The sequence below is a fragment of the Mixophyes fleayi genome, chromosome 7 (genome assembly GCF_038048845.1).
Source record: "Mixophyes fleayi isolate aMixFle1 chromosome 7, aMixFle1.hap1, whole genome shotgun sequence".
Lineage (NCBI taxonomy): Eukaryota > Metazoa > Chordata > Amphibia > Anura > Limnodynastidae > Mixophyes > Mixophyes fleayi.
Window position 1 is genome coordinate 20,430,370 of NC_134408.1, and position 24,231 is coordinate 20,454,600.

The 24,231-nt window shown below is 44.2% G+C and overlaps 1 protein-coding gene across 3 annotated transcripts in view; it reads left to right on the plus strand.

Moving 5' to 3' along the window:
* The window catches only part of LMF1 (lipase maturation factor 1), a 227,528-nt gene that overhangs the window by 132,228 nt on the left and 71,069 nt on the right, over positions 1-24,231 (plus strand). For all 3 annotated transcript variants that reach the window (XM_075179270.1, XM_075179268.1, XM_075179271.1), the window contains one exon: positions 22,864-23,031. In XM_075179270.1, coding sequence (XP_075035371.1) covers positions 22,864-23,031 — 168 coding nt within the window. The remainder of the gene's footprint in view (positions 1-22,863; positions 23,032-24,231) is intronic.

Here is a 24,231-nt window from a genome sequence, read left to right on the forward strand (position 1 = left end):
CTTTGGGATCCAAAGCTATTGCAACCCTATTGTTACAACCCTAGTTGTCTTCTTCGCTGCTTTTTATGGGACAGGAATGCTCAGTATAACAGATGGGTCCATTTGGACACACTGATGTGTTCCAGAGAAAGTCAAAATAAGTATTTTAATAAGCTGGGTCACAAGATTTAGAAGTGCAAATAACCAAACTGATTCAATATTGTTTCATATACATTTGTACTTCATGAAGACATGGCTGGCAGCTTAGAATCATTATCCACTTTTGTCCTCATCTCATCATATTGTATAATAAATCCAGTGGTATTATGAGAAATAAAAGATAGAATGTATTTAGTACTGTTAATGACCTTGAATAAACAAATAATATTAAAAAAAAGTACTATAATCAGTACTTAGCTGGTGCCTGTGAAGGTCATTTCCAAAGTGCAAAACAGTCTTGAACCTGTGAGGCGACTGGATTTGTGCAAGTGCTCGTAGATTTCTCCAAAAGTGCATAGATGTGCAGAGCAAAATGGCGCCGATTGCGGGGAAAAAAGAAGTTTTCACAAGGCGAGTCGAGGAGCTGGGCGTAATAAGGGCGTTCTTCATTGCGGCTAGTAGTGCAGAAAGGAACTATCCTTTTACAGAGCAAGGATTCTGAAAAAAGATGAAGGGGTGCAAAGGACGCATTTTTAGGAGTTATATTATGCTCTTCGGAGGGTCATAAGGATATTTACACTTCAAAAAGATACTTGAATTTTGTTCAGAGCTGGGGATCATGCTACACATTTAATGGAAATCTATATATGTCTCCATGAAGCCTTTTGACCCGAGAAGTTTATGGATTTAAGCTGAGATGAAAGTGTGCAATCACTCTCCGTTCCGTGTGGAACATCCAGACGACCGGTGAGAACTAAAGGCGTTTTGCGTTGTGTATCAGGTGCGCTTCATGCATACGGCATTATGAGCGCTCACTTGGCTTGTCGTACACCAGAACTGTGAAAATAGACACACTAAAAATGGAGACAGTTTGAACCATTTATTTTGTACTGGATACTTAGCAATAGATCAGTATCAGTCAGGGTTTAGGGGCGATTTGGGACGTTACCTTACATCCCATAAAGTCTAATTGTTTAATATACGTTTTTTTTTTTTAATTTTTGGGGGTTTTTATTTTTACGTCAGGTCTCTTTTTTCCCCAACACCTCTTCCCAGTCCTTCCCTCCCAGGTCAGTTCAGACTCCGGCTAGTCTGCGTTCTGTTCCTTACAAGCGCTCCGCTCCTTTAACCCAGCAGGAGGACCTGAGGCCTGTTCGGGAGAACAGTCTGCAGATTTAGCTAGGCTCTTAAAACTAATAGCTTTTAGTTGCATATTATTTGGCAGTAAAGACACTTGCGATTGCAGTGGCCCTTGCAAGATTAACCAATTAATTACCAACTCGTGGACACCATGTGTTGTGTCCAAAGACCAGCATTTATGGAAACGCTGCAACATTGTACAGTTTTAAGCTAAACAGATGTTGTTTTTTTTATGTGGACAGATAAGCAAAGAATGGGCTCGTTGTTGTTGGCACATTTTACGGATCGGCCAATTGACAAGGCCGCTAATTTTTATCGGCAAGGCCTCTGTTAAGATCATATTAAAACGTGTTTTAATCCAATGTTCCTTTTTTATATTACAATATGACTTTTAAAGCACATGTCTTATCTATTAGTGCCTGCTTTCCGGGATACCTCCGAATTAGGTGGGAAGCCTCCGGGACTACCCTATATAAGTGCTTACTTGTTATTAAGTTGAGTGTGGACGTACTCCGCTGAAGGTTAAGTAGCCAAAAAAGTCCTCTACTGCACTAGTATCCCCCCATTCAAGAAATTAACTTTTCCAATTTTTTGGGCCCTAAAATTTGCTTGTCTTAGCCACCTAAGGCTTATAGTAATCTTGTGGGTGTGGGATCATGTGTATCTAGCGGCACAAAACAGGCATCATTAAAAGTATAGCATGATATCAAAAGACCTCCTGCGCTGAACTGGTGCTAAGCTCCAAGACCTTAGAGGGGGGAATGGTCGTTCCCCCACCCCACACACACAGCAAGGAACACCCCGAAACCCCTTTATTTTAATCCATAACTCATCTTTTCAAAAGGGAATCTCCTCTCTCCACCGCTCACCGAAACTAGGAACAGCGCCCGTTCAGGATTATGACAGTAATGTCCTCCACCTGCCCAACCTCTCCCGCCCGCCTGTGACATCATCTGTTCCTCCGTGTCACTTATGCACCATGATGGAAATCGAGGCACACAGCAGGCCCATAGCTTTTGGACTGTTGTTGAGAACCTCCACTGTGTGTCGGTGTCAGGTCCACTTTAAATTCACACCAAATATTTATGTCTTTTTAACCTTCCCATTTTAAGTTTCCCCAGGCACTACATATGAATTCCTGTGTTTAGGGTAGTATACTTTAACAGCAGAACCTCTCCCAGAGGTTTTGTGATACCCCCTCAGTCCTCCTCTCTGTAGCGCAGATGAAGCATTTTCATAAGGAGATTTTTTTTTTTTCAGAGTTAATGGGATCTTGCTGAGTTACTGACAGGGGATTTCAGGTAATTTGTAATGACCTTTGACCCCTGCCTTTCAGAGATCTCCTACTTGGCAGTTGTCTGTGAGCGTATCACGTCATTCATACAAATTAGGGCGATCTATAAGAGGAGGCCACCCTCCATCCTGCGTTAATTGAGGACCTTTAAAAGGTTAAGTCCATCAAGTTTGCATACAAGCCCCTCAAGCTGCAAAGTCAAATGAAGAGGGTAACGATTTTATTTCCATTATGACAGACTTACGTTTATTAAATGGCCCAAAAAAAAAACCATGATCACATTGTTACCAACACAGACGTTGCTTGTAAAGGTTGTATTTCTGTTACAAACCGCACAAGACTGCCCTCTGTGGGAAGTTTGTGGAATAAAACGTATAGATTGCTGTAAAAACAGTGTTTTGATATATGAAACAGACGTAAAACATCTGTTTAGCAGTGGTTCGTCTGTTTGTTTGTCTTACGTTTGTTATGACATTTGCAAAATTGCGATGATGACAGTGATCATAAACCCTTTGTTGTCTGAAATGTTCTTTTATGGCTAAAAATCCATTACTGATTTAAAGTTCATCTGTTACCTAAACACAGAAAAGCATGGCATTTCATGAACCGAACAAGGATAAGGAGAATGCTTATCAGTTCACTGGGAACCAATGACATCACTGAGCCACTCCATCCCCCAGTAATGTCACACGTTGTCAGTGACTTGGTAGGTACATAAAATGTCGCCTCCACTGTACCTCAGGGACGTCACTGGTTCCTAGTGAATTGATAGGCTACGTTCCCATGAATATTGGCTCCACCCACACATTGTCTGTCTCCGCTATCTGCCTCACACAGCGTCTCAGCAAAGTCACAGAATGGATAGGCTGCATTATCATGAAAAAATGTCTGCCTCCACTGTGAGTAAGCAAGCAAAATGTTGTCCTCTCTTGAGAACACCTTAATCAATAAGGCCTCAGTATAGCAAATAGAACACGGACATCTGAGCATAATACACAACCCTGTGCCCCCCCACATAACACTATGCACATGTGTGGCCCCCTGCACCAACCAATTAGCACTCTTCATTTGCCTGTGCCCCTTCTTCCCAGAGCACAACCACCAGCCTTTGGCCCGTGACCCACTCTTCCAGCCCGTGGCCTCCAGTATCACGCTCTTCCAGCCCGTGGCCTCCAGTAGCACGCTCTTCCAGCCCGTGGCCTCCAGTAGCACGCTCTTCCAGCCCGTGGCCTCCAGTAGCACGCTCTTCCAGCCCGAAGCCTCCAGTAGCACGCTCTTCCATCCTGGGGCCTCCAGTAGCACGCTCTTCCATCCCGGGGCCTCCAGTAGCATGCTCTTCCATCCCGGGGCCTCCAGTAGTACGCTCTTACAGCCCGTGGCCCCCAGTAGCACACTCTTCCAGCCTGGGGCCCCCAGTAGCATGCTCTTCCAGCCTGGAGCCTCCAGTAGCACGCTCTTCCAGCCCGAAGCCTCCAGTAGCACACTCTTCCAGCCCGGGGCCCCCAGTAACATGCTCTTCCAGCCCGGGGCCCCCAGTAGCACGCTCTTCAAGCCTGGGGATCCCAGTAGCACGCCCATCCAGCCTGTTACCCCCAGTAGCACGCTCTTCCAGCCTGTGACCCCCAGTAGCACGCTCTTCCAGCCTGTGACCCCCAGTAGCACGCTCTTCCAGCCTGTGACCCCCAGTAGCACGCTCTTCCAGCCTGTGTCCCCCAATAGCACACTTTCCCAGCCTGGGGCCCCCAGTAGGACATTTTTACAGCCCGGGGCCTCCAGTAGCACGCTCTTCCAGCCCGGGACCCCCAGTAGCACGCTTTTCCAGCCTGCGATCCCAGTAGCACGCTCTTCCAACCTGGAGCCCCCAGTAGCACGCTCTTCCAGCCTGGGGCCCCCAGTAGCACGCTCTTCCAGTTTCTGACCCCCACAGTAGCACGCTCTTCCAGCTTGGGGCCTACGGTAGCACACTGCACCGTCTTTTGGCCCCATAATGCAGTGAACCAACATGTGTATCACATAACACACTGTGACACTCCTCCCACAATCCCAGGAATTAAAACTCACGCTGTGCTCTTGCCGCAGTCACAGCCACTATCCTACGATCTCAGTTATACAGTGGCCATGACCTCACTGGGGTTGCTGGCGAATATTAATGTGGTAATGCTGTGCATGGGAGCTATAATTGCTGGGTCTTCAGTAGTACAGAGTGTAGGGTTCTTGTCGTGCAGATGCAGGGATGGTCTGCCTGTTTTAGCCGTCTGATCTCTTCTCACACCCTCCACGACAAGACTGGATTACTGATCCGCCGTACTCTTCTTCCACCCTCCCTGTATTGAGCTCTAACAGAAGCCCACCTGACCACCGAGCTCTGGCCTGACCCACCACCGGCAGACCTATGTGTCCACTGTCAATTTGCTGAGCTTCAGCCTGTCCTACATCCGCCATGCATCAGAAGGGCCTGAGCAGATGAAGATATCTTCTGCCTCAGCACTGTGCCTTATGCCTCGTCTGCCCACTGCAACATGCCTCTCCAACCTCACCACCATGGTTCCCTCTCCTTCATAAGCCCTGCCCAGCCGCCTCCCTAATTTCCACTGTTTCCCATCCTTCGTTACATCGCCTGTACCGCCTTCTTCTACATCCTCTACTCTGTCTCATCCCCTTCTCCCTCCCATTCTCCCTCACGTTCCCCCATTCCTCTATCATCACTTCCACCTTCCCTTCTGCAACCTGGGACTGTATATCTCAGTGCCATGTTGTTCTGTTTATTGTATACTTGCGTTTGTTATTCTCTTCTGTACTCGTATACCTGTTATGATGTATACTGCTTTCATGTATGACTATCTCAGGCACTAAAGAATCTATGACACGCTATAAATATGATGATGATTGTGGTTCAACGAACCTCTAAGAAATTAAATTAATACATCTGACTTGTTAAGATCAATTTCTTAATTTTCATTTTTTTGATTACAACTTTGTATAATTTGTTTGTATGTCGTATCGGCGAATTCCACCCAGAAGCCTCGAGAGACCGTATATCCTCATAACCTGATTTATAACACTTTTTCCACCTGTAAGTCTGTAGCAAACACCCATCTAAGTGTAGAGAGCAATCAGAGCCTGAACAGAGTCCAGCAGCTTGGTCTTGACACTGTGTCTATGGGATCCTACCTAGTGATCAGTTGTGGTCCATGTACTGGTACATTGATACCTACCTGAGGAAGGATAAGAACAGCGACTCTTATTGGAGAAGCTGATACATGGACTAATATATTTTTTTAAAAAGATAACCAGCACTTTTTGCTCTCTACGTTGGACTGAGAGCACAAGAAGCCAGATGTTGCAGCCCATTTACAGTGCACGTTGTGTTGAGTGCAGCCATGTAGTTGTATCTATCCTCTTTCACCTTTGGCGGGTTACAGCTTCATTGATACTAACTGATCACTATTACATGCTTCCTCCTCTGATTATCGGGAAGTGTTGACTCACCAACGATCTTGTTGAAGTGTTAGCACCACGGGTTAAGGAATCGTTGGTTTTAAGGTGGGGAAGTGCGGAAAGCAGCCTGTCCCGGTGCCAAGCTCCATAGAGAATGAGCATGTTGTTCTACTCTTCACGGTGACTTTACCTGCAGCGGCGGAAAGACATTCGCTACTGTTGCCCAGCAAGGATGATTTATGGAAACTGGAGCCTGGGACTTGTTAGGTTACATTTTTTTTTACATGGAATTTCTAAAGGAAATATACTGTTTGCCGACTTTCTCCCACCCCCCTCCCTCCCTCCCCTTGGCTCCCATCCAGATCTGACATTGCAGACAAGGTGTTCAGTGAACCAGGTACTACGTGTAGTCTTGCCCTGCGTCCCAGGAGGCTGTATGATGCCAAAGGGACCGGCACTGCAGAGTAAGGGTTAACCAGTTCAGTTCCAGAACGGTATTCAGCACCCAGAGTCTGTTTTAGGAGAGATGGAAGAGCTATCATGTAATCTATCATTGTTACTTGTATATAATCTGAATTCATTTTGAGGAGGCAGCTTGTTTGTAATGCAAATTGAAAATATCACTTTATTTAGATTAAATGCTTTTGATGTGATGAGGAGTCGATTTATTGGAGACACTCTTAGGGGAAGATGCAGTTGGTGGCGCTGTGGCGCGTGGACATCCCTGCGCACGTTGACGGCAATTATGGTCGGAATCTTCGCTCACTTTATCCTCACACCCCGTAGTGATGCGCTGAAAGAGATTCCGGTCATAACATCGGTGCGGTGTGTCTCCGCAGTCGTTCCAAATCCCCCCCTTAATATTCATATAAAGTCAGTGATATCTCAGGCTCATTTGCACGCTACCATATGTGTGTCATTCAGCACATTTAATTATGTGTAAATGCGTTAACTTATCAACGTGACACGTGCATAGGCTCACATCTACTTACCTGTTTGGAAAGTGCCCCCCCATTCAAATACTCTGTAGGGCAGTTCGTAGGATTGCGAGCGTACTCGCCAACCTTTGAAAAGTTAATTCCGGGAAATCCGGGGCAGGGGGCGTGGTTGGAGGGCGGGCTGGGTGCGGTCAATCGCGTCATTTTGGCCCCCATCCGCCGCGACAAAATGCTGTTTTTGTTGCGGGGCCAAAATGACGCGATTCACCGCAAATTGTGTCATTTTGAAGAGCAAGTTGTCGTATGCGGGATACTTGACTGCTGTCCCGGAAGTCCGGGAGACCCACTCGAATTTCGGGAGTCTCCCGAACATTCCGGGAGAGTTGGCAAGTATGATTACGAGCCAAGATTGAAAATGTGCGTGGTGCAAAAGTAAGAACGCCACTTTATAGTCCAACCTACTGACACTATAGGACCATCCTGCCATTAGTTACAGCCGTTACATACGTCTCCTAAAAAAGTAATCGGAGTAAGCGGTCATCGGGACTGTTTTTACTACAGTCACTGTTTTGGATTTGGTGCATTTCTACTTGTGTCTAGAAAAACGCACTTTCCCGTGTAAGTACGGCTAGTTTGGACAGAAGGCGCCCATCTCATCACATTGAAAGTCGTTTGGTGACCATATAAAGGGACAAAGCCAAGCGCTCGTAGACATGTCACGGAAATCCAACATTACTTGTCATTTCCCTAGAATTTACAATGGGGTGAATTATCATTTGTAATCCACAATCTTCTTCCTCATGTGCACTGAATTGATGACCTCATAACACTCATATATTAACATCAATTGTGTGTTATAGATCAACAAAACAGAGGGAGGGGACTTTTTGTTGACTATAGATATACATTTGAATACACATAAAAAGGACACGATCAGGAGATCTAACCCAGAAGAGGAGGACAGTGAGGCCCCTGATTGCACAAGCAATGGGTGAGGGCCATACTCCTCTCAGCCCTCAGGGATCGTGTACAGCTTCGCATAAGACAGTGCTCTCATTGAAGCCCCAGCGACCGGGTAATTCTGGTCTGGGGAAGGAGTATTTGTTTAAGTAGTCAGGTTAATGCTAAGCCGTTTGGGCTTCCTCCCCTATGGAAGGCTCGGCCTCTTCTGGAGACTGCCTGTCAGCGTATCCTAGAGATGTTTATTTTAATGGTCACTTGTGGTTCAGACTGGTGCCAGTTGTACAGATTCAGCACTGTAGAGGGGGGAGGGGGGGTCTTCCCGTCTCACGTAGAACACCTTTATTTAAATGTTGGTTCTGTACATTAAGACAAGGTGGGGCTTATTTAATAAAAAAAAAAAAGCTCAACCTACCGCAAAACTTCAGTTACTGTAATATTAACATGCTTCTATGCACGCTATGTAATTAGTGTAATTAGCGATGCCTTGTTTTAAAGTGGCTAGAGTTTCCCTACTTCGCAAGTACAGTAAGATTCCTTATACTTATACTTTTACTTCATAACATTAACCAGGACGAAATCTGAAATCATCCTTGGGCTAGATTTACTAAGCTGCGGGTTTGAAAAAGTGGGCATGTTGCCTATAGCAACCAATCGGATTCTAGCTTTTTTTTTATTTAGTACCTTCTGCAAAATGACAGCTAGAATCTGATTGGTTGCTATAGGCAACATCTCCAATTTTTCAAACCCGCAGCTAAGTAAATCTAGCCCCTTGTTTTAACCATAAGATTTGGATAAAAATATATATATGTAATTTCCCTTAAGCCCCAAAAGAGTTAATTTCACCTATTCTTTATATGTTTTTGGATTTTTTTTGCCAATATTACTATTATTAGTTTCCAAAATTGCCATTGGAGTAAATAAGCCCTTTTGTTTTTTAACCTCTTCCTGATAGAGGGAATGAACGCCTGATGGGGTTACACAGCAGCTGGTATTGAGCAGTCAGAAATGTTCAACACATATTGAATCTATGAGGAGAAATAGTCATATTTCTGTTTTGGGTCAATCTGTTTCCTTTAAGGCTGGCCTGCTGTGAAGTCTTCATTACGACTTGTTGCAGTGCTGTAGACGGCCTATAAAAGGAGGTGTAGAATATTCTACATTATTCTGTCAGAGAGTAATATTTCAAAGCTGGACACTCTATTGAGTATAAAAAAATAGAGATCTGTGTAGATAACACTGTTTATCTTCTGGATTCTATCAGCGTCCCTTAATATTCCATTACAATGTTGGCAAGAATTATGTTACTGAACTGTAACCATTCTTCAGCGGGGGTAAGCAGCCACTGTAGGAGTGAGGTACACTGGGTGTGAGTGATGGTGGCCATTTTGTATACCGAACCAATCTATTAGCTCACTGGAATCTTGTGACATCATTGAGGCAAAAACTGCACTTATGCTTCTAATGTCAATGGTTTCCACTGAATTGATAGGCTGTATGGTTATTGGGTTCAGCCCTAAAATTGGCTGCCTCCATTGTGTGTAGACAACTGATACACATTAAGGTTTATCAGTATTTTATTCCATTGTGCTGCTGGTTCCACATTGTGCGTCCTCTGGACTAATGTTGCTGCTTTAATGGGAATCTCCCATTAGAAACTAGTTCTCTCCTTCCCGAGCCTCTTTAGAGATTGTTATAGAATGAATTGTGTTGCATGATAGTAGCAGGGGAAGAGAGGACTCCCGGCTCTGGTCTGCCGTTATGACGGATCTGCACACCGCTGTCTCCTAGATGCTGCCTGGCTTCCCCTGCCTCAATGTTATGTGCTCTAGTCCAGTACAGTGCTGTAGCGTGCTATATAGCACATAGTAATGAGGCTGGGACACGTGGAAACGTGAGTCACCAGGACAAATGGTTGATAGACGGAGGAAAGAGGGAGGCTCTGGTCTCTCTTCCGCTATGGCCCTTTGCAGCCAGAGCTGGAGACACAGTTCTATACCCACCGTGGTGGGCAACGTATTGTAGAACTCTGCAACCAGCCCTGTATAACAGTAATACTCTATAAATAGTATGAGGAAATGAGAAAATAATTGTTATGGTAATTATCATTTAGATGGGATAGTAAATCACTATAAATAAACTTTAGTGGGGGGTGATGTGTTTGTAGCTCTGTATTAAGTTCGGCAGTAAAGTGGACATGTGAAAAGCAAACGCGTTAGTCATGCGGATGTTAATAGGTCACACTAGGTCTTTAGAAGTCACCTAGGCTTCCTCAATGTGATCATTTGTATTCATCGGAACAGGCACATTCGGTGAATACTTTATCGATCCTTACCAACGCCAGGAGTGGGGATTGGTTTATTGGCAATAAAGAACTCCATCCTTAGACCCATGGTCACACCTAAGCAACATTTAAGCACTTTATTTGCGTGTTTTTGGTGCCTATCACTTAAACCTTTTTTTTTTTTTTTTTTTTTTTGTTCTTGTCTGATCATCACTTGTATTTCTGTACTTACAGATATATTCCATGTATTGGAATAATGTGCCCATCTCTACCAGTTCTGATCTAAAATGGTTCAAGTGTTAGAGTGTACAGGGGGGGAGCACAGAATATTCATATGTTATAACGTTATGGAAAAACAAAACTTAGTATAATGTCACCTTCTTCTGGATCAACAGAATGGGAATTACCAGGTAGTGAGCGGATGGACATGAGGGATTTATATGTGGGTTTTTTAAGCTTCAGATCTAGAGATTTTCATATCCACTATCATTAGTGGATACCTGATGGTAAAAACAAAACAAAGTAGTGTACAAGTTTTCCTTTTTTCATGCCTAATTAAAAAACAGACAAAAAGCTTTTGAGGCCCCTTCTTCAGGCATCCGTCCACCAATGAAGGCAGTAAGCCTGGTTCTGTAACTGTACAGTGGTTACAGTTCCCACATCCTAAGGACAATGTCTAAAAGTTTAGACTGCAGTTATCTGAGCTACTGTGACATCATTGACTCCGCCCCCTGTGTATGCATCTACAAAGCTGCGCAATCTCCCAAGCTGTCAAATCGCTCAGCATAGCTGCCAACCGTCTCTAATTTCCAGGGACAGTTCTAGGTTTTAAAGTTTTGTCCCTGAATCTATCCCTTTATTTCAGTATTGACCCACTTCACAAGATTTCTCTGTGTCCCTTATTAATATTGTGTAGAAGTATGCAAAGTACAATAAAGAATGTAAATTGTTTAGCAGAGCTCCTCGCAGTGACTGTGGACAGAACACTTGATGAGCATGACTGTGTGTATGTCCGAGTAGCAGCCATAGATTACTTGTTCACCTTTCGGGCTTCTGGATAATAACTGGTTTCCAGTTAAGAGATCCCAAACCATACATTAATGTCCAATAGTGGCTTTATCTGCTCTTTTCGTTTACATAATGCCAGAGTATTATACAGCAGTTATATGTAAGGGCAAATGACATAAAATAGGGACTCTATAGATTCATTGTTAAGCTGGGTGCACACTTATACAACATTACAACAGATACAATTTCTGCAACGATTTCGCCAACGACTGACAGTCCCGATGATCCTGCCGATTCACGTATATACACCTACACCTTAACTGACTGCTGAAAAGATGTTGACTCTGCACACTCTACAGATATCTGCCTACGCTGCTGGTCGTGACTGCGTACACACTTCCACATTTGCCCGACATCGTTCTATTGTGATTTTTAGGAACTTAGAAAACCAAATCAACAGATGCCATGTGTTTTGGTCGATAAAACATGATTGTGGAAGCTTACACACTAATGCTATCTGACCGAACAGCCGTGAATCATGTGATCTGCACCATAGTTGTACACAGCTTTAAAGCCCTGGTTGCATAAACCTAGTGCCGCAAGTTAAATCTCACTACAATCTTCCATACACTATTACATAAAAATATGTATTTTGCTTTTTCTTGGAATCTGCGTTGGGCAGAGCTGTGACTCATCTCAGTGGCTCCTACTCAGTGACAATGGATTGTTATTTTTTTTCGTAGGGCTGGAGAACAGAATGGCACTTAATTAGCTGATAGCCGATAAATCAGTGAGGCTGAAGTTGATGGATTAGTTAAAGAGCAGGGAAAGTCCGTCTTGCAAATACTGCAGACTGCGGGCGTCCAGAGCAGTAATGTTGCAACAAGAACTGATATAATACACTAAATGGACAAAAGTATTTGGCCACACCTGTTAATTGTTGAACTGAGGTGTTACAATCAGACCTGTTGCTAGAGGGGTATAAAATCAAGCACCTAACCATGCAGTCTCCATTTGTAAATATTTGTGATACAAAATAGGTCGTTCTGAAGAGCTCAGTAGCTATAAGCGTGGTACTGTGATAGGATGCCACCTTTGCAATAAGACGGTTTATGAAGTTTCATCTACTAAGGCGCAAGGTGCGTAAAAGTCGCCAACGCTCTGCTGACTCCATAGCTGCCAAGTTACAAACTTCCACTGGCATTAATGTAAGCACAAAAACTGTGCAGTGGGAGCTTAATGGAATGGGTTTCCCTGGCCGAGCAGCTGCATGTAAGCCTCACATCACCAAGACTAATGCCAAGCGTCAGTTGGAGTGGTGTAAAGCACACTGACACTGGACTGTGGAGCAGTGGAGACGTGTTCTTTGGAGCGAGACTGGGTTTGACGGATGCCGGGAGAACGTTACCTGGCTGACTGTATTATGCCAACTGTGAAGATTGGTGGAGGAGGGATAATGGTGTGGAGCTGTTTTTCATGGTTTGGGCTAGGCCCCTTATCTCCAAAGAAGGGAAATAAGGCTTCAGCATACCATGTCATATTGGACAATGTTATGCTTCCTGCAGTTTGGGGAAGGCCCTTTTCTATTCCAACGTGACTGTGCCCCAGTGCACAAAGCAAGGACTACAAAGACATGGTTTGATGAGTTTGGTTTGGAAGAACTTGACTGGCCCACACAGAGCCCTGACTTCAACCCCATCGAACACCTTTAGGATGAGCTGGAACAGAGATTGTGAGCCAGGTCTTCTCCTCCAACATCAGTGCCTGACCTCATAAATGCTCTACAGAATGAATGGGCACAAATTCCCACAGAAACACTCCAACATCTTGTGGAAAGCCTTTCAAGAAGAGTGGAAGCTGTTATCACTGCAAAAAGGGACCAACTCCATATTAAAATATATGTATTTGAATACAGTGTCATTACAGTCCCTGTTGGTGTAATGGTCAATCGTCCGAAAATGTTTGTCCATATGGTGTATATTTTGCTATTTGAGCTTTTTGTCCTATATCAGCATAGCGTTAGCAAAAGTTCAAGGGCAGCAGAATGTGGCTTTTGTTATATTCCTGGAAAAACTAAATGTACTTCGTAAGGAAGCGGCATGGGAAAGCCACTGTAAGACTAAACAGTGTATCTTGCCTTCATACTTATATATGAAAAATCACATTTTTTTATTTTAGTTGCCCCTTAACTCCCAGATTACAGGTAGCTAATATTATTTTGCAGCTATACACAGTGCAAATGGCATTTACGTTTGGTCTCCTTATCAATACGGCTCCGAAAATGTATTTTCTTGTAATATTGGCAATAGCCTATGCATAAAAGGAAAAGACACAACATATTTTTGCCTGATAGTTTTCCGTTTGATGTACTTTCTGTATGCAGCCTTGTAACAAGCATCAAATGTTCTCCATCTGAAATGCATTTAGCTCTGTTGGGACTGAGGGTGGCTAGTGATTTGCCAGCAGTTCATGGTTGTGTTGGCCTGAAATCAAACACATGTCTGCGGCTCGAGAGACCGGAGGATTCCTTTGTATCTGTTTGACAAGAATGAAGATGTCATATTTCACTCATCGCCTACAAATACCACGGGATGAGCAGATAATGTAATGGGTGCTGAGGAGAATCCACCAGTCCAGGACGTGAGGATATTCCACGGCTTGTAGTCAGGAGGTATCAGCTGGCATTAAATACAGCATCCCACACTGAACGTGGGTGTAATTTAACTGATTGTAGATATGGGGGTAAATGTATCAAACTGAGAGTTTAAAGGCGGGTTTGAAAAGTTGAGATGTTGCCTATAGCAACCAATCAGATTCTAGCTGTCATTTTGTAGAATGTACTAGATAAATGATAGCTAAAATCTGATTGGTTTTTCAAACCCGCCGGAAAACTCTCAGCTTGATACATTTACCCCATGGTTTTATATGACAAAAAAGAGCTATATTTAAATATGGTGTAGCCACATCTGACCAGTATATGATCTAATGCATTGTCTGGTGACATATATCATCATACAGTGAATATTTGTCACTTACATCAGTTCCTGCCCCATTGGAGCTTACAGTCTAAATTCTAACACACACACACCGACTAGTGTTAATTTTGTCCGAAGCCAATTAACCATCCAGTATGTTTTTGGAGTATGGGAGAAAACCCAGACAAACACGTGTAGAAGATACAAACTCCACACAGATAAGGCCATGGTTGGGAATTGAACTCTTGACGACCGCTCGTTCAAAAGTCGGGTCAGTGTGTGCAGTGACACGATGGTCGAAAGTCTGCCCAAATGGACGATGGTCGCTTCATTTGGTTGGTCGTACCAATTAATATTTCCGTTCCAATCTCGTTTCCGTTGTGTAGTGTGTATAAACTTCCGACCGATCCACAACAGTGAGTACGAAATTACAGTCATTGCTCACGACAACATGGCTGTAAAAAGTCGCTAAAGGGACGTCCGCTCTTCCCTTTATCGTCCTAAACAAGGCTAGTGTGTATGCAGTCCATGGACTGAGCGATTGGAACATCGATCGCATGTAAAATCGATCGGCATAAAAAGTTGGTGGAAAATTCTGTAGTGTGTACCTAGCTTTACTCCCTATCTCCTAGTCTCTCTACTGCAGCTGGGTTTTGTACTTGACAGACTGGAAGATGTTGGTTCATCTGCCAATAAAGTAGGTGTATTGGCTTCACATTTGGCACAGTATCCTTTCCTAGATCTGCTAAGAGGCCGGCAGTGACCGTGACGTTATTGCTGGTACCTTCATCCAAAGTTGAACCCATAATGTATTGATCAGTGGTGAGAAGACAATACCATACATCAAGGATGACCCTGGTCTGCAGATTAGAGGGCTGCTGCTGGCAAGATTGCGCAGAAACTGGATTGATCCAGGTCTCACGGAAGTCACACAGGCTGTAGTTATGCCCTTTCTTTATTTTTAATTTGTAGAGGGGCAGTAGACCATTTTTAATGTTAACCAATGGTCAATAGATTGTGTAAATGAGATTCAGTGACATGCGCAGAAGGGATTGTGGCCAGTCTATGAAGGTGTCATTTGTTCTTAACAATCACTACTCTGCTCTCCATCCCTCCACTGCAGGGGCAGACTGCCCCCCTCATCCCCCCCCCCCCCCCCCCACGGTCCCATAGTGAGCTACCTTGGGCTGGGTCACTGGGCCAACTGCATTTTTTTCTCCTTTAAAATAGACTGCTCGTCGAATCTTGGACCCCCAGGTCAAAGTTTGCCAGCCCTCCCCTGGTCCACTGCCCCCGTACTGCACAGCACTGGCTTCCCACCTAGACCCAGAACCTACTCCCACCCCATCAGTGGCGGATCCAGAAGAGGGCGATCGGGGCAATTTCCCCCCATCGCCCCCCTAGCAGGGGCTTGCTGCCGGCAGCCGTAGAGACAGGCAGTGACAGTGTGCTTCCCGGCCTCTCTGATTGTGTTCAAATCACAATCAGAGCGGTCGGGTAGTACACTCCCTGCCTGTGTGTGCCGAAAGGACCTGCACATAGTGTGCAGCCGCAGGCAGACAACGCTGTCAAGAAGGAGACAGGGACTAAATCGCCCCCCGTAAAATAAAATTCTAGATTCGCCACTGCACCCCGTACCCCTCTAAATCCAGAGTCTCGCCTTGTCCATTCACCTCTTAAACCCGGGGTCCCCTGGAAGCAGTAGCCCCAAAGCTTGAGCTATGTGAACTATGAAACATCAAACTATGGCTATGAGTAAACATTGTTGTGTGACAGGATCATTAAGCTTATGAGTCACTTTTACCTTTGCAGTCTGGCTGGGCCGAAATGCACAATGTAGACTTAACCTCATGTATCTAACTCCCATTGTCCCATAGATTGTAAGCTTCTGAGCAAAGTCCTTTTACCTCTTTGTCTGTTTTACCCAGTTTGTTTATTAGTTTACTGTGCTTGCCCCCAATTGTAAAGCGCTACAGAATATGTTGGCGCTATATAAATAAATGTTGATGATGATGAGTAAAAACCCCTCACAGGACTGATGTACAGGATTCCTCCACAGCATCTGTAGTAGCACCACCAGCCTTGTTCCGCTGGAGAGGGCCTGTGCCTAATGGGTAGGTTCCTGTGTTTAGACAAGGGGAGAGATAAGCAGTGCTAATCTGCACAGCACAGTAATGACTTAAGGAGTTAGCTCATGTGAAGTGTGTGGTCATTCTCAAGGCTCGTTAATACAGCCATGCGCAGAGTGATAACACTCTTCATAATGGTCTGTATCCAGAACACTGTGTTGATGTTCCATGTGCACAAGGCAGGTGGTACTTAGTCATGAGCCTGGGGGTCAGGGTGTAATCCCTGAGCTCAGGGGTGAGATATTATGGGGTTCCCGCCTGGGAATAGGAATAGAGCCCCAGCCTGGGCTGTGCTCACATATGGAAGCCATTGTGCTGGGAACACACACACAGCGAGCGCCCTTAGCTGCCTCTCACTCTCCTCCACAGGCTTCCTACTTTCAGATGCTTCTTGTACACATGTTGTTTTCTAGTCCTGCTTCCCATATTAACCTATGAAATAAACACTTAACCCCTTGAAGAACCCAATGGGGCAGGGTAACCTAAACTATTTTAGCCTGCATTCCTTATCAGCCTCCAAGAGCTGACACTCAGGGGGTGAAACGTCCCCGCTCATGTTGTACAAGTTGCTAGCTAGCGTATTCACTTAAAGGCACCATGGTATTTATCTATTGTGAATATTAAGAGACGACTGCGTGATAATATTCCGAGGGCAGGAATTTTCTTAGCTTTTATAAAGATGTTAAGTCGGCTTGCCTACAGGGCTATTGTCCTATAATCCTCTTATCTGCTGAAATCATCGCCCGTAACCATTGGTGAGAACTCTTTTGCATTATAACTACTTAAAGGGTTGCAGCAGGGGGCTGTAATTGATGTAATGGAAAGTGCAAGGGACAGTATGACGTCATGTGTGACCAGGTTCAGATCCAACTATATGACAGGGGGCAAAGGGTAGACATACACTGCTCCTAAGTTATCTTACATGCAAATAGCCTGGGACTATATTAAGTATATGATTTTCCTTGTACTAAGCACAATTAAGTTATGTTTCTAAAATAAATTTTAGATATTTATTATAAAGCGGGCAGCACGGTGGCTCAGTGGTTAGCACCTCTGCCGCACAGCGCTGGGTTCGTGAGTTCAATTCCCAACCATGGCCTTATCTGTGTGGAGTTTGTATGTTCTCCCCATGTTTGCGTGGGATTCCTCCGGGTGCTCCGGTTTCCTCCCACACTCCAAAAACATACTGGTAGGTTAATTGGCTGCTATTAAAATGCCATTAGTCTCTCTCTGTCTGTGTGTGTATATTAGGGGATTTAGATTGTAAGCTCCAATGGGGCAGGGACTGATGTGAGTGAGTTCTCTGTACAGCGCTGCAGAATTAGTGGCGCTATATAAATAGATGATGATGATGATAAATATTTGGTTAGTATGCTTTTAAACCTGCAGGTGTCACTGTAGCTACCACTGTTTTTAAAGAGACTTTAATTCACTTTTTTGCCTGGTTTTACCTTTTTTGCACAGGAGGAAAATGGGCTTTTTTTTCGCCTGAATTAGGAACAGTGGCTGAGAATCCCACACTAATATAAATATTGATACATATCTATATGTATATTATGTGAAATAAATTTGTGTCTATGTAATTTAAATAGAGAAACTCTCAGCTGGGTCGGTTGGTAACAAAGCTGCTGACTCCCCGGATGTTACTTACTTCTATGCTAAGTTAAAGTAGCGTTTCTAAACCCTAACAGAACACTGCCACCTAGTGGCCAAATAAACGTTAAGCTAACGATAGATTGCATGGAAGCCATCAAGCTTCTTTCAATAGTCTTCTCCAGTTAGCATTAGCCAGTCCAAGCTGGTTAGTCCAGTTGCTGGTTCTAGAATTTTGATGCAAGTGCCATTTTTAAATCAAGAACTGAGTGATGCCTCTGTAAATTCTTTATTGAACACGTTTAGCCTAAAGAATGGTGTTTATATATTTAGTGAGCATCAATGTGTGAACATAGAACGCAGAGCACTACACATTAATAGGAACAGGATCAAGGACTTTTATTGGGACCATAGTGATATCAGCTGGATATTAAAAAGGAGGAGGAGCAATTTGGCCAAACCACAATTATCATTAACATTGTGTGTACGAGATAAACGGGGGCATTCAAAAATATCCATTTCAGTGGGCTTCACATGAGTTTTATGGAGAAGGAACAGGTTACAAAGTAACTTAGTGGTGGGGGTCTGGGTATGGTCTGTAGCGTAGATAAGTGTGGATTGCACTGTACTGCAATGATATATATTACATTCAGTACTGTATGACCTTCACTAGACAGGGAGTCCCAGGATACTTATTATTCCTCAAATCCGTGTTAGGATCCACACTCTTTAGTTAATTGAGCCTTAAGCATAGTAGGTAGCCACCATAAACTGTAAATATTTGTCCCGGTTTCTTTTTGCAGCTCAGATAAGAGACAATGATGACATGTACATTACTGTATGCAATACACTAAACAAATTGCTAGGGGACTTGACATAAGCATGTGTAGGGGTGCAATGGAATTCTCCCAAGCATTAAATATTGTGCTAAATATGTTAAGATAATGCAGTATTTCTTTTGACCACATGATGGCACTGTAGAGCACTCCGATTCCATGTTGGTGTATTGATTGTTCAGTGTACTTTGTAGACTGTACTAGCCAGGATTCATATATACCGTGCAGCTGTTAAATGATTGGTGCATTTTAAGTATGCTATGTACAGAAAATAAGGATGGAATCCCAGCCATGAAAATCGAGTGGTTGCTCCTAAGTTTTCTGCTATTATGTTTACGCTGGCCGGACACAGCGAAATCTGCAGCAAAGTCAGCAAGTGGCCATTATTTGCAAAGTGTGTTGTATCAAATCAACCCCGTGCCAGTGACAATCTGGTGATTGGACAATTATTTCACATGTTGGTCAATGTGTTCGGAAGGCACCTGTGACGCCGGAAGAGTTCTGGCTTTTTGGTATGTACGAATCATACTCGTCTGCTCTCATGGAATGTCCGTGAGACTCCCGAATTTCGTGTAGTTCTCCCAAGCTCCCGGGAGAGCATGCCACCCTCCCACGTCCAGCCCCCTTCCTGGTGAAGTGGGCAGGATTCGGGTCTCAATGATGCAATTCTCAGCGACTCTACTTACATTGGCCATCCACAGCACCATGACGTGATCATGGTTTTCTGTCTCGTGGGGGGAGGGGCAAATTGCGCTAATCCCCGTCTTACACCCCCCACTGCAGATGTCACGGGAGTTAGAAAAAGTAGACAAGTATTTTAACCCGTCTGTGTGTTGCCAAAATTGTTCTCTGATCCCGACACTCCAGGGGGTAAATATTTCAAGCTGAGAGTTTTCTGGTGGGTTTGAAAAAGTGGAGATGTTGCCTATAGCAACCAATCCGATTCTAGCTATCATTTTGTAGAATGTACTAAATAAATGATAACTAGAATCTGATTGGTTTTTCAAACCCGCCGGAAAACTCTCAGCTTGATACATTTACCCCCAGGTTTAGCAGAAGGATTGTCCCGTGTGTGATCTGCAATACATTTGGAATCCCCACCGCAGAAATGTCGCCTGCGGGTGTACCTGTGTTCCCAGCATGCTCGTGCAACACTATCCAACACTCTTATTCTGACTTTTAGCCAGTCGCAAATCAACCAGCGAAATGAAAAGGAAATAAATGAATAAAATGAGTAATGTCTCTGCATATGTGAGGCCAGGGGGCACGTTAGACCGTTGCCCGGGCTGCGGGCCCCCAGTAACAGGGCTCGCTGTGCTCTCTGTGGCATACACGGCCAGCGTTGGTAATAGGAGGTTCTGTTTCTCTCTCTCTCTCTGGCAGCCCAGGGTTTTCATGTTGTGTCAGTAAAAGATGTAATTGCTTCTGGACGATGCCAGAGACCTGCCCAGTGGCATCACCCCTGCATTTCCACTTCATGTAGGTCTGGATAAGTATCAGCGTATCAGGAATTGCCTCTCTCTTCTGTATTCTTTGGGCTTGTATTTTGATCTTCAGCCCCCCCCCCCCTTTAATGAAGACCTTACATGCCAGAGTGCTTTCTTCTTCATTTCAAAAACAATATTGGCTAGTAAATGGTGTGGCAGGGTTAACCCCTTGCGTGCGGCTCTCTGTTCAGCTGTCTGATGCACGGCTGGCTTTTCTGACAAGGCAAGGGTTAAAAATGAAGGAACATCCCCCCCCCACCCCGTGAGGGCACTGAACTGAACCGGAAAATATCAAAAACCGCAGCCTCTCCCTGTGTCCTCCTGTTCCCACCCAGCACCAGCTTGGCGCCCCCTTCCAACGCCCATCACTGACAGGGTCCAGTCCACGGGGGGTGGGATAATGGATCTCTCCCCACCACGTATCAGTTGATGCAGTCCAGTTCCACTCATAAAACAATAACAATAGCAGAGTTGGCAGAGAGAGCGGCTTCCCTTCCACTCACAGTGTTCTCAGCACGGCACGCTGCTAGTGCCAGCAATCTGCGCAGAGATATGCAGGGTGTCCCTGGCAGCGGGTACTCTGTAAAACACGGTCAAGCCACTGACATGTGTCTGTGTGTGTGTGTGTGTATGTGTGTGTGTGTGTGACTGCTTCACAAACATGTCCACCGGTGAGTTAATAAGGGGCAGAATCCCCCCATCGCCTCGTCTGCCAGAATTCTTTTTAGAAACTCACAGGAGAAAAAAAAAAAATAGACATTGAGGCCAAGTCACAAAAGTCTTTCATTTTTCTGGTGTTTAAAACGGTCTTAAAAATGATTACCGGACATAAAGCAAATAATCGTTGTGAATTGTTTGCTTGAAATTCTGATGGTTGTTGTGTACAATAAAAACATTGTTCAAAATGCACATTTTTATTTTTTCTCGCAGAAAATCTTTTTCACGCAAAATTAATAAAAATACAAACCGCACAGTTACTCCACTAAATATTAAGCCAATGTTTGTTTATGACAACTCTTTAAGGATGTGGGTGAAGTACAGTGAGTTAGCACAGAAAGGAAGAACATTTTAGCTGGGTACAAATATGGCAGCTCTCGTCTTGCTCGTGAATCCAAACAGGTTAAGGTTTTCTGTTCAGAATTGCATGTACTCAGCATGTGTTAAATGAACCCCATTTAATTAGTATATGTGCATGTAAGTAAGAGGAACTTAGAGTATTTAACACTACAAGTGACGTGTAAGTTTATGAATTACATGGGTTGACGACTGACAGATGACCATAGTATTATATGTGTGTATGGTCGGATCCTTGCAATGCTCATACAGCTCTGTTGTCTAATGACCACATCTCTACAGGTGGGTCCAGCTGTACACCTGTCTGTCTGTATCACTGTAGTTATTTCCCACACAGTATCTTGCAGCATATAACTGTATATTTGTATGTCTTTACCTCACTATAAAGATGTTTGCCCAATGATTAGCGCTCTCTCTATCATCATCATCACCATTTATTTATATAGCGCCACTAATTCCGCAGCACTGTACAGAGAACTTACTCACATCAGTCCCTGCCCCATTGGAGCTTACAGTCTAAACTCTCTAACAGACACAGGCACACACACACAGACAGAGAGAGAGAGACTAGGGTCAATTTGTTAGCAGCCAATTAACCTACCAGTATGTTTTTGGAGAGTGGGAAGAAACCGGAGCACCAGGAGGAAACCCCCGCAAACACGGGTAGATCATACAAACTCCACACAGATAAGGCCACGGTCGGGAATCAAACTCATGACCCCAGTGCTGTGAGGCAGAAATGCTAACCACTGAGCCACCGTGCTGCCCATACACTATCTGTGTGTCTCTTGCTCTCTTACACTGCGAGGAGCTCACTCTCTGTGTCTATCTCTGACAGTATCTGTGGGTCTCTCGCTCTCTTACACTGTGAGGAGCTCACTCTCTGTCTCTGACAGTATCTGTGTGTCTCTCGCTCTCTTACACTGTGAGGACCTCACTCTCTGTCTCTGACAGTATCTGTGTGTCTCTCGCTCTCTTACACTGTGAGGACCTCACTCTCTCTCTCTGTCTCTATCAGTATCTGTGTGTCTCTCGCTCTCTTACACTACAAAGACCTCACTCCCTGTGTCGCTGTCTCTAACATTACTTATGTGTCTCTCGGTTCTCACTTTATCCTACCCTGATTCAGCTACAAATAATTTAAAGATGTTTTGTCTCCTTCGATTAAAGTGCCCTTCTCAGCTTGGAGCCTCAGAGGCTGGAATCCCATATCCTTATATAACCCCAGTGTAAAGCCCTGTGGAAGTTGAGTAGTCTGTGAAACGTGTAGGTGACTTTATTACTGCTGGGACTCCTCACCAGGGGGTAAATGTATCAAGCTGCGTTTTTCTGGCGGGTTTGAAAAGTGGAGATGTTGCCTATAGCAACCAATCAGATTCTAGCTGTCATTTTGTAGAAAGGACTAAATAAATGATAGCTAGAATCTGATTGGTTGCTACAGGCAACATCTCCACTTTTCAAACCCGCTGGAAACTCGCAACTTGATACGTTTCCCCCCCAGAAGTGAATGAGTCTGTGGTAGCGACTTGCTCCTAATCACACTTAATGCCGCACTTTTTCTCATTACAGACCCAGCCGGTGCCCAACGTTTTGGCCTACTATATGCACCGCAACCCCGTATGGTTCCACCAGTTCGAGACCTTGTTCAACCACTTCATCGAGCTGGTCGTCCCTTTCTTCCTGTTCATGGGCCGACGCATGTGCTTCATTCATGGAGTCCTACAAATCCTCTTCCAGGTGAGACTAAGCCAGTACCCGCTCGGTGGAGTCATTGTCTGTGTGTCTAACCCTACCACACCGGAGGTTGTGCTGGAAAGTATCGCTGAGGGTTTAATAGAGGAAAATGGCTTTCAAAAGAGCACTGTTATACAGACTCTAACTGTGTATAACGACATTTCAACACATTTTGCTACTTTTATTAATATACATTTCTTCCCAAAACAACCAGATTTACCATTTTAAAGTAAAGTGAGTAAGCAGTTTATTTAATATATTAAAAATACATTTTCGTTAACATCCCACTTTTTCTGACCTGAATATAAGGGAAGGGTAACCCATCTTCCTTTGAATTGAATGTAGAATTTTAAAGCATTCCAACAGTCTGCGCACAGTGAAGGCAGCCATGATAGAGACCAGTGACATCACTGAGACAAGGGGGTGCTGAAACCCCCCCTATAGCTCCGCTGGGCCTCAGTATTAACAGATCACTGTTGCTAATGATCTGCTGCCATCTCTGTCGGACGATAGGGATCAGGTCCCTCCTGTATCTTTGTCACCTCTGCAAAAATATATAATTTAAGAAAAATATTTTAAAACAGAGTTTAAATGGCCAAAAATAAAGTAAAAATGTCCGGACCAGTCTTCAATTCTCTTTACAGTCCCATACGCAGCATCAGTCCATTCTGCATGGCACGGACCCGTTGCTTATTAAATTGTGGTGCTCGATGAATTGCATGAATGTTTTTCCCTATGTAAAGCTTATAAATTAAAAATGTCATTTATTCCTGTTTGTTGCTAATGACAGCCCTATCTGGCCCATAAAAAGCAGCGTGAATCTTGTTTGAGTAAACCAGTGTTGGCTAACCTGTGACACTCCAGGTGTTGTGAAACTACAAGTCCCAGCATACCCTTCCAGCAATAAGCTGTTATATATTGGCAAAGCATGCTGGGACTTGTAGTTTCACAACACCTGGAGTGTCACAGGTTAGCCAACACTGGAGTAGATCAACAAATACCAAAAGTTATTTCCAACGAATCCACTGCACCCCAAAAAGTGTAGTTTGATCTGGTCATGAAGAGACAAAACCCTCCAGCCGTTAATAGAGCTGACAGAACATTTGGAAGGAGACATTTTTTTTGTGGAGGGAGGGGGGCTTAAGAAATACTGTTTGAGAATGTAAATTATACAGTAATATGGTCAGATAAATCAGCAGCTAC